We start from the raw sequence: 11,514 nt of genomic DNA on the forward strand, positions 1-11,514 counted from the left end.
TCCAACCTTTCCAACTTCCCACACTCTCTCTCTTTTGCTCCGAATGCTGCGCTCCATTCCTTCTTTCTCGAGAGAAGACTACCTCTCTATGAAATCACCGCCGTTAAACCTTGAGCGGTTAAAGCCAGTGCTGTACAGTTCTCTGTCACGCCACCGGTGACGGTGTAGACCAGATCAGGGCCCTCTAAGATGTCAGCACCATTATCAGTGTCTCCTACAAGGAATACCTTGTTCAATTGACCCTGGAGATCACACACGAAAGGAAAATAGTAATTCCCTAGCGTGTCCATCGCCACCAACATGGTATCTGAGCCTACAGAAAACGGGACCAGGTTGAGGAGCTGAGCTCCCTGAGGGATCTCACCCCAGGCACCAAGGCGAAGGCGGGACGCTCCAACCTGCGATATAGTCTGAGGGAAGTAGTAGAGCAAACGAGAAGAGTCGTCCCCAATGATCGCGTTTAGGGTAGTGTCCGCGACAAAGGCGGTCCCATTGGTTAGTGGACTGAGGTCAGTTGTATCATTTGCCACGGAGACAAACAGGCTGCCATTGACTGTCGGATTCAGGAGGAGAGTACCTGTAATATCCGTGATGGTGATGTCAGTGATGGTATCGTTAGACGCGTAAGTCGAGTTGGCGGAGGATATGCTCGTGCTGTTGTCTCGTCGCAACTTGAAAAGCGGATGATATGCAGACGAGGAATCTTTCACGGGCTTGGAGTGATACGTAGGCTCAAAATGCGATCGACGGTATGCAGAAGACGACTCTACGCCTCGCCTGGAGTTGTATGGACCGTAAGGGAAACAATTTGTCCCGTTTGTGTCAGGATTAGCCCAGTAGGATACCCCAGTGCACCCATAGTCAGCAACGCATGCGTTCAAGCACTCGGCAGGGGTATTGTAGGTAAGTTCGGCGATCAGATTGACACCAACTATTGGACCACAAGTGAGCAGATACTGCTGACTGCTTGCAGTACACTGAATAACCTCGTTGGAATACGAGCATGTGGCCTCGGCACATGTGTTCTTAGGAAAGGAAGCATAGCTTGGGCTGGCATAGCTGGTCTCTTTTCCCGCGAGGTATTGCAAGTTTCCACTGGCGTCCTTATAAATGATGACACCGCTCAAAGGAGTGCCACCCGCCGTAGGTTGTCCATAACCAAATACCGTGGTTGACCACTCGAACTGTGCCCCTGATGCAGCAAGGCTGTAAAGAGAAAGAATGATATTCGGATCCGTGACCAAGGTCAGACCCCACACCACGGCGATGATTTTGACCGACGATGTTGAAGGTGTCGAATATGAAGGGAGTTCATACGTGTTGGGATTTAGAGAGAGAGGTCCGGGTTGGATGACGACCGTGCCCATATTGTCTGCGCCAATCCAAAGACGCACGTCGGCACCGTAATTGTAAAGCAGGACAAAACTCTTGTGATATCCCCACCAAGGGTCGTAGAAGGGGGCAGTCAGGTCGTTTGTTTGGATCACAAGGTTTTGGCCCACCGGAAAAATAGCTTTGGCACTTGCAGTCTGGTTCGTTGGTCCATTCATGAAAAGATCAATTGTGAGAGGGGAAACAGGGAAGCTGCTCTGTGTTCCCTCTGTGCCAGTAATATACTGCAAGGTGCCAGTTTCATCAGTATAAAAGATAACGCCGGACTTTTTGGTGCCAAGCCAGGTATCAATTCCAAAAAACCCGTTAGACCAAGTGAAATTCGTCCCAGACATAGCCGCGGCGTACAGTTGCGTGTTGACGGTCTGGTTGTTAATCAGACCAAGTCCCCAAACAACAGCGACGATTTGAATAGGGGAACCACTTGGTACTGGAGAGCTCTCCACTGGATATGTTTGGCTAGACGATCCTGGTTGAATCGTGAAGATTCCGGAGTTCGGAGCAGAGATAAAGACCCTTTCAGTCGTGCCATATTCATAGAGCGCGACAATACTCGCGGGGGAATTACCCTCTGGAGTTCCAGGCCCGTAAGGATAAGAGAAAGGAAGGTTCGCAGTGGAAGTATCAATTTGCATGGACTGTCCATTCACTAGGTCAGTCTGTGCGATGTTGGTCACCACCGAGGTACCGTAGAGGAAGTAAAGGAGCGAGAACGGGGATGCCGTGGGTGTGCTTGACGCGGTCGCAGTAGCTGTTCTTGTCGCCGTCGGAGTAGCTGTACTTGTGGTGTTTGAGGACGTCAAGACCGCTTCTCCTAGACAGCCTTGAAGCAGCGATGGGCTCGTCCAAGTCTCAAGAGTCCAGGTTCCAGCGTCCAACGCAGACAGATCAAGCTTCAAGTTATTGTTAATGTTCACATCATACGTAATACCGTAGCAACCATTGGCAGGCGTGACGCTTAACTCGCCATCAGTGTAGCTAGTATTGTCATCATATTCAACTACGGGATACCATTAGCGAATAGGATTCATTCGGAGGGAAAAGAGCATACGAAAAAACTTACACGTGGCGGTAATACCGGGGGTATCGACCAGTTTCACTTCCTTATCCCAGAGGCCATCCAGGACATCAAGACCTATTCCAATTGTCACAGGCAGGCCAAGTGTAGCCGTGGCAGTCAAAGTGGCGTCCGACTGTATAGTGTAGTTAAGGACTGGGGTGAAGCCGCTGTGACTTGACTTAGATTCGTCGAGAATATTCATGACAACAGACATACTAGGCCAGGTGAGAGAGGCACCGAGGAGGAACTGTCCTTCAGCGGTGATGTCCAGATCAGATGAGATACCGAGCGTCAAGGTCGGGCCAATAGCCACAATATCAGGGATTGACAGTCCAGGAAGACCCGTGGTAAATAGATCTTTCTCGGAGCTCAAATCCCACTCGGCGAAGGCATCAAGCCCGACAAAGAGTCCAGCATAGAGGTTGCCACTCATAGACAGCTGACCCTTGGTGAAACCATGCTTGATAGATGCAGAGAAGGATCCGGTGAGTTGAAAATCACCGGTAACACCACAGTTAACACACCACAGCTCCACTCCAGGGCCTTGACTATCATCTCCCTTAATAGACTTGAAATAATCTTTCAACTCGTCTTTGATTGTGGCTTCCGCGTTAAACTTTTCTCCACCCTCAGCAGTGAAAGTGTAGAACTTGAAGCCATCTCCCCACGGAGAGTCAGTCAAGTAAATATCCGGAGGGGCAAGATTCACCGGAAAGTTCCATGTCTGTTGGAAGGTCCCCGTTACAATGGCTTTACCAACAGCCTCAACAGTACTGATATCGTGCTGCACAGACTTGACCAAGTTTGACGCGAAGCTGGCAGCTTTGGCAATAGCTTTGCTGATGACAGGTGGTGCAACCTGTTCGACTTTCTGGACGACCTGAGGAACAGTTTTAACCACCGCCTTCACCGCTTTACTGACAAAGCTGGTTATTGAGTGCAGGCTTAAATGGCGGCGGAGGAGTTGGGTGCTCAGACCCGGGGCCAGAGCAAGCTCGGTGCTGTCCACGTTATCGTTGTCGACGGGATAGTATCCAAGATAGTCATCAAGGGCTTGATCAAAGTCCGCTCCGCAGGCCATGGCAGGAAGACCGTCAATCTGGGTGGCATTTGGAGCACTGCAGCCCAGGTCAGTTGAGGTTGTTGATGAGTTGCTTGCCGTGACAGTGATAGAGCCAAAGTCCATGTCAAGGTTCTGCAGCACGTTGGCGATCGGTTCGAGAGACCCAGTAACTGTCACAGAGGAAGAGAAGTCATCGAAAGAGATGGAGTTCGCTACAAAGAAGCCGTTCTGTCCGTTACTTCCACAGCTGCTCGCGGCGGTGACGAGAACGACCGGCGAGCTGACGGGCCAGGTTCTTTTGGCGTAGTCGTAGGTGCTTGCATCCGTGATTGTCGCGGTCAGCGTTGAATTGGCGACACATGTCACGCCCGTGATATAGGCAGACTGATCGAGCAAGATCGAAGAATAAGCCAGAGTCAAGTTCAAGCGTACTATAGGGGCGGTAACACCAGTGCCAGAGCCATTCGAGGCGTTGCTCCCAGAATACCACACTTGTCCTACGGACTGCGGCATCAACACAGAAGGGTTAGTCATGTCGACATCGGGAGGAGCCATCGGTGTGAGAGTTGCCGTTGGGGCCGCACTCAGGGTGATTACGCTCGCAACCGTTTGGACAGCGCCGTAGCCAAGAGACGAATCTGACACGCTACTGGCCGTCAGACCTGGTGCAGAGATGACCGTCGGGGTTATAGAAGATGGACCAGTAGTTATAGTTGGGGTCATGGAAGATAGAGCAGTGGTCGTTGGAGTTGCGGGGGGAGTGTAAACCACAGCGCCCCAAACGGCGGTATTTGTGCGTACATCGTTCGTCAGATCGCTCTTCATATAGCAGTAGCCTGGGGCAGGCCCGACCCAGGAGACGCCGACGCAGCCGGTGGTGGAATCACAAAGTGCCAAACAGGCATCAAAGGATTCGGTCAATGCATTGCTGAGGTCACCACCAAAATAGTCCACAAAGCACCCTACCAGGAACTCCTGCCCACTCGACTCAGTGGCTGAGGTGCCGTTGCTAGCCGGACAGGTCACTCCGGTGGTGACAGTCACTGTGGGCGAAGCACTGGCTGTGTTAACTTGTGAAGTCGTCGAAGTTGTCGAAGTTGTCGAAGTTGTCGAAGTTGTCGAAGTTGTCGAAGTCATCAAAGCTGTCGAACTCGTCGAAGTGACCGTGTTGGTCGAGGTCGCTGTACCTAGGACAGCACCCCAGACCGCATCGTTAGAGTTAGGCTGGTTCACCTGGCTCTTCATGTAGCACCATCCAGGAGCCGGGCCAACCCAAGAAAGAGCAACGCAACCGGTCGTTGTGTCACAAAGCGCCAAACAATCGTCAAAGCTGTTTGTCATCTGGCTACTCAGATCGCCGCCCAAGTAATCAGTGCTGCAATGTATGATGAACGATTTGCCGTCTGATTCCGTAACGGTAATACCATCAGCCGACGGACAGACAGATCCAGTTGTGACGGAGCCGGAGTCAGTCTGCTTAACTGCGCCCCAGACATTGTCACTGGACTCGGGTTCGAAGGCTTCAGATTTCATGTAGCAGGCACCACTAACATAGGAGACAGCAATACAATTAGCGGTTTCATCACAGGTGTCCAAACAGGATGCAAAAGAGTCAGTCCACGCAAGGGACAAGTCGCCTCCGAAATGGTCAACATAGCATTCAATTCCAAAGTCTCCGCCGTTGGTGGCCGTGTACGTAGTTCCGTTGGAAGATGGGCAAGTGATATCCGGTGTCGAATGGTCTGCGACAGGTAAAGCAACGACGACTGTGATAAAGGCCAGCAGGGCCCCGGCGATAGCCGGCTTGCGCATACTTTAATTGGAATTACTTATAATAAAACGAAAAGAGTGCGACAAGAAGATCAAATGAGCGAGATGGAAAAGCAAAGAAAAACAAAAAGGAGCGTTAGCACTTATGGCCTGCAATTCACATAGACTAAAAGAGGGATAGCTGGAAGCTGGCGATAGACGTGTAGTTACAGAATTCAAGTTGCATTTATATTCTTCCCTACATGCATCGTGATCTTGGGCAGTCATCCAGGGGTTGCATTTCTAGTACAATTCTTAGTATATAAAAAGTGTGCTAAGCTCAGGAATCAAAGCTTAAAAGTCGATAGCCAGGGAAAGAGTACGGAGTTCTCCGTGAAATGACACACAGAATGACCGCCTGTTAGTTGGGAAAGAGACACACTCCACTTTCTGTCTCCGCGAGAAAAGATCTATAGAGCCGAGATTAGCGAGCACAGGTAGTGTCATGACTGTAGTACTGAAAGACCGTCGCTTCGGTTGACCCAAAAAGCTTACGACGTCGTTTTGGGAATAAGAGAACCGTCGCTATGAATTGCCGTATGATATGCTCCATCTCATTTCCTCCACTGCCAGCATGGAGCAGTGGAGCCCTACTATCGTACAGTGACCTACGCCATGTGTAAAGACCGGCTACGCACCTTATAGACATGTCCGCTAGAGCAATGCATCGGGAAACAATAGGGTGATTTTAGTTCGAAGGTCGAAAAGTACTAGAGTGTCAGCTTCGCCCGCTTGCAATAGAATGTGAGGTTGTTTCCATCTCCACGGATTGATAGCCAGGTGCGCAAACGCCGAGCAGACAGCAAACAACTGCATGTAGTTGTTAATATCATTAGTCAAGCTTATAGTCCATTCCAGCTCCACAGGCTGCGCCAGACTCTGGTGTAGCCAGGATTAGTGTCCTAGGGTATGTACTAGAGTGAGATCTATCGGCATTGAACACATCCGAGGACCAAGGTTGATGACAGCTTACACATGGTAGGTGGGGAGAACTTTTGGCTTCTTACACGAAGAATGAGAGACCAAGTGAGGGCAGGTTGGAACCGCCTGGCTGAATCAATCGTTATGAGCTAAATAAATAGATATCTTAGAACAGTGCCTTTTTTTCTTTTGCATTACAACATCGTCTATATCCCGTAGGACCGATGGATCGGGTAATTATGCTTACATGAAAATTTACGCGACATATTCTTGTATTGTAAATAACATTTTGACCAAAATTGTCTCAGCTCATTGCTTGTAGGCTCGTGTTAAGAGGTAGTTGGAAATTTTCTACTTCACCCGCACCTACGTCTATGAATTGTGGGAGATACCCGTTTTGGGAGACAAGCCCTCGCCAAGAATAATAGCCTTGTAAAGTGGACTAGAACCCAGCCATCGGGCTATGTCTATCAGCTACAGAGTACCAAGATGATTAATATATACCGCTCTGGACTCATATTCGTTCTACCCGATAGGGACAGCTCCGGGATCTTCCAGCAATCGCCGAGCTTCTGCAGTACATTGACCAGCCTTTTTTATACTGTTTCCTGCGGAGTAGTTCGGGCGATACAGACCCTACAAAGGTTGAGGGTCGGGTGAGGGTAACACACCTTGGACCCTCATCTAGTGCGGGTCATGCCCGAGGGTCTGGATTTGGGACCCTCGCGAGGGTCACGCCGAGGCCAAGGCTTGAATGAATGAATGATGTTTCTGACCCATCCTCCGAAAAGCCCTATGCTCTTCCTGCTTTGGCGTCGAGGCCAAGGCAGTAACTAAATCAGCAGCTAACCTTGGAAGCGATCTTCTAATCCACTTCTGGCTAGATTTATGGGACCATTTTGTGCGGACGTGGTTGATGCTCAGGTACCGATTAATAGCGCCATAATAGCTGCAAATTTTTAAAAAGAAGCATGGACCAAGATTCAAATGGGTAATCCCGAGAAACGCAGGAAGATCATTTGCCAATTCCGATGGCTACGGATTACCTAGATCCTGTTTCTCCATTCTTTCTAGCCTGCTCCAGAGGTCACTTCTAGCTACCGAATCTGGATAATGCTGTAGAAAGCATCTGTGTCCGAGAGGCATCGTTACCAGACGTAGTAGAAGTGGCCTCAGAATGCGCACCCTATCACTAAAGTTCTTTGACAGAACAATCCCTGCTTATGCCAGGAACATAGTTGGTTCGGCATTTGAAAGGCATGGCCCATGGTGGCTGTTAAGGGCTGACCCTAATATCGATAGTTCGGGCTACGCCCTTACAAGACCCTTATATCGGCAAATCCCTGTACCCACAAACCACGGATACGCTATTCCCTATTAGGCACATAACCTACCCGAATCTACCCTACTCAAACATGAAGCTATCCCCAATCCTGTGTTTGAGCTAACCGAGCCGGAACAGCTCCATTCACCCTTTACATATAAATTTGGCACGTTTGAGTGGAAACTGTTCGTTCTCTTTCCTTTCCTTCTTTTCCTCATGTACGTTATCTACTCGAGAATGAATCTATAGCAATTGATAAAGCGGGACTGGCCCGTAACAGTGGCCTACCTGAACTGAACTGGGAAGTATTTCGCGAGCGCTGCGGTTAAGCGCCTTGTAAATTGGGTCAGATGGGACTAAGATCTCCACAAAAAGTCTAAGAGATCACTGTCAACAGCCTTGTTTCTAGGGTTCGTAGATTCTCGGAAAACAGCACATATTGAGGATGGCCAGAAATGATAGGGCGTCTCAAAACTGCCGAACTGATAATCTCATAGGGAGTACGTTGGGTTCCTTGGCTGGGTGGATTCCCAAAGCTTGTTCTTTTATCCACAAGAAGTAGCTCGAGACTCTGTATGTCAGAAAAGCTTATCGCCTTGACATGCTGACCGTTATCAAAGTCGCTTAAATTTACCTTGGGTCAATATTGCCCGGCTGCAGAGTTCTCGAAATTCTCAGAGGATCCCACCCCTTCAGCCCAATCTAATCGCCGAGGAACTTTAAACAGGTAACAAGCATCACCAAGTGAATTGACACAGACCGATCAGGGGGGTGTGATTCCCCTGGCGTGCAGTCAAGCTAAGCTAACAGTACCACAAAAAATGTTTCCGCACCCCCCTCGGCAAGTGTACAATAGCTAGGGGTGCGGAAACTTTTTTCGTCCCACTGTAGATTTGCAAATGGCTTCAACATCAAGGTGAGAGATTATTCTGATTCGAAGCACGAACTAATGAAGAATATGAGCTTTAAATCAAGTGTACAGCTCTGTGTCGAGAATATTTGATTGACACCGTGGTCATATTTTAACGGTAACTTGAGGTTTGTATAGGATTTTGTATGGTTATCATTATTGTTTTTCTTCCTCTTCTCTCTTTTGAAAGACGCAACAATGAATACAGAACTACGCAAATAAAGAAAATTGTCTATATTAAGAGTAACCTAGCTATTAATCTATCAAATTCTAATAAGTACGATGAACGGAGCAAAAGATATCTCAAGGCTGGCGCGTCCTGGGCTTGTGAGTTGTCGGCACAATCTCATCGGCCAAATACCGCGATGTCATGGAATAGTCTTTTAGCTACAATCGCCCTGCTGCCACATCTTCACTGACTTGATCGTCATGCCTTTGGCATTACCTGCACCCCAGGTAGGGAACCATGAATCGAGGCCTGGGGAACGTGAGTTTAGCTATAACTAAACCAGTTACACAAGTATGACAAAGAAGAACCTACTTTGATAGAAGTCCCACGACGCATGGCCTTGGTTTGTCCATGGCTTGTTCCCCTCACCATCTGGAAACCAGCCATTTGTGCCGCCTACAGCAACATTCAGGATCAAGTAGAATAGCTGGTCAAACGGCGCGTTCGAGTCCTCGGACTGTACCCACGGATCAACCAAGAAGGACTGATTCACAGTGTATGAGGCGAAGTCGCCCCTCTGCCACATAGTGTTACCCTTGGGGAATTTATAGTACAGGATCTGCTTCAGTGGGCTGTCGAGATACGTGAAGATGTATTCCTCACTCCATTCCATGCCGTAGGTATGAAAGCCCTGTGCAAGATCACCTCGTTGCAAGGCCTTGGATGTGGTGGAGCGCCAGTACGCGTCCGTGTCCACCGTTGGCCCTATTGTGTACGTGAGATTAGAGACTCTTGCTCACGGATTCACTTGGAAAGTCAGGGATGGAGATATAAACTGACCCCAATGTAGAGTGCTAGCGAACCAGTTTCGTCCACCAAGTGGGTAATTGATGTCGTTACCTCTACTCTCTGCAATATCAATCTCTCCGCTGGCAGGCCAGGAGCCGTAGACGTCGCTTTCTGGCATCATCCCTGAAGAATATTTTTGTTAGCGATACACCATTAGGGCTGCTCATAGTCCCTGTTATTTCACGCACAGATCGCTGGCCAGAGCCAGTCGCCCTCAGGCATTTTAGCAACAACTTCAACCTTGCCGTACTTGATACTCTTCTTTCCCTTGGTATTCAACCGAGCTGAGCGCACGGATGGAATAACTATCTGTAACGTACTGTTCGATTGCACTGAGCATTCAGCATTCGTATTACCTGTGCAAGTACCGTCACCGCCTGCTTGAGTCAGGTTCAGTGTGTACCCATTGGTGATGTCCGCCGGCGAGATTGATGTCGTGTTTGTGGTCAAGGTCGGAACAATATGAAGACCTTCGGAATCAACAAAGGCGTTACTAGAATCTGTCGTGGTCCACTCGAACTCTCCATTCCCAAAACCGCCGATCTAGTATTCTACTTGAGCGAAAGAAACAATGACGGGAAGAATGACACGAACCTGAACTTCATAATTCCACACATCCGGGTCAATCTCGCTGAAGTTATCATCCAAGATGAGACAGAACTAAAATAGAATTTAGGGAACAAGCGTCTGGTGATGATCCTCCTAGGGATCCGTCTGCATACTCACCTTCGTTTTGGGAACCCTTGCATATGCATTGTAGTTGATATAGGCTGCAACAATGAGGGCTGCGATGAAGGCGCCCCGAATAATCCAGTTGCCTACCTGGGTTCTGCTGACTCGCTTGTCGCTCAGCCACGGTTGGTCGAACGTGCCTTTTAATCGGTAGCTGACAAACTTTCGTTTTGCTGGCAGGTTTTCTGCAAATCTGGCACTGCCGTAGCTTGATCGAATAGAAGGAGCATTACTGTCCGTGAATGGATTTCGAGCACTATAGGCCTGTTGTGTCTCCATATCGAGTAATTGGTGTCCTTCTCGACGAAATGGATGTCCACGTTGAAGCGTACAAAAAAGGAGAAGGATGAGGAGCCCGACAAGCGACTGAAATCAGGGAATGGGCGACAGTTCACTGCTTGTCTTTTTAATTTACTTCAGAACACTGGACTATACAGGATTGACCAATGCGAATAGTCTGGAGACACTTTCCCGTCTCTAGATCAAATTGAGGGAGCAGTTGTGGTTAGACGTCAACACCATCTTCTTCTCTACTACAGGAGAGAGAAATCGCTAAGCCAGATGCAGAATAAACAATTTGAGTCTTATCAAAGATCAAGTGAGGTAATCCTTGAACCGACAAGTGAGCCAGCCAGGTACCAACGTAATGTCGGGAATTGGTGGCGCTTGACACTTTCAAGTGAAGACATCAGAAGCGAGAGGGCGTCAAAAAAAAGAGCGTTATTCTGTCCGAGACTCAAGACGTCGGTGTTAGCCGAGCATCCACAGGCTTGCACAAGCTCCAGGTACGGAAAGTAAACCCGGTCTATTGAACGCCGATTCCGTTTAAATTCTGATTTTATTACCAGTACACTACTACGGGAAAAAAAAAATGAGCCTCAGAACATAACCAAGGTATGTACTGTTGAAAGTGGGTGTGCATAGAATCAGTCTTAGCCTACGGTATGGCCAGCCCTTCTAAGGCAGTCCGGACGAGCTAACCGAAAAGTGAAAAACGAAGAAAAGAAAGGAAAAGGAAAATAGACGAAGAAAAGGGACCGGTTCCTCGCTGTCAAGGACTCGTTTCTTATCTGTAGATTCATCTACTGTAGTTTGAAAGCACTAATTTTCAGGCGATCTAGTGGGTTCACAAGGGCCGAAAAGAGGCAGGCATAGGCGATTAGGGCTGCTTAGATTAATCGATATAAATCGTGATACCTTTCTAAATAATCGAGGGGCTGATTCGCCATTCTTGATGGACCCTGATCACTTCATCCCCTTCCAGTCTCTCATTTGCAGGTTTTAG

At 48.7% G+C, this 11,514-nt stretch overlaps 2 protein-coding genes across 2 annotated transcripts; both read right to left on the reverse strand.

Annotated features, from left to right (window-relative positions):
- Window positions 1-86: 86 nt before the first annotated feature.
- TSTA_056710 (uncharacterized protein) lies at window positions 87-5,327 on the reverse strand (the record flags this gene model as incomplete). Its single annotated transcript, XM_002487237.1, has 2 exons — window positions 87-2,392; window positions 2,456-5,327. The coding sequence occupies 2 exons, from the start codon at window positions 5,325-5,327 to the stop codon at window positions 87-89; spliced, it is 5,178 nt and encodes a 1,725-aa protein (XP_002487282.1).
- Window positions 5,328-8,862: 3,535 nt separating this feature from the next.
- On the reverse strand, window positions 8,863-10,508 carry TSTA_056720 (secreted glucosidase, putative; the record flags this gene model as incomplete). Its single annotated transcript, XM_002487238.1, has 6 exons — window positions 8,863-8,957; window positions 9,021-9,413; window positions 9,489-9,620; window positions 9,686-10,040; window positions 10,092-10,157; window positions 10,224-10,508. The coding sequence occupies 6 exons, from the start codon at window positions 10,506-10,508 to the stop codon at window positions 8,863-8,865; spliced, it is 1,326 nt and encodes a 441-aa protein (XP_002487283.1).
- Between the last annotated feature and the right edge of the window lie 1,006 nt (window positions 10,509-11,514).

This window comes from Talaromyces stipitatus, genomic scaffold, assembly GCF_000003125.1.
Source record: "Talaromyces stipitatus ATCC 10500 scf_1105507295487 genomic scaffold, whole genome shotgun sequence".
Lineage (NCBI taxonomy): Eukaryota > Fungi > Ascomycota > Eurotiomycetes > Eurotiales > Trichocomaceae > Talaromyces > Talaromyces stipitatus.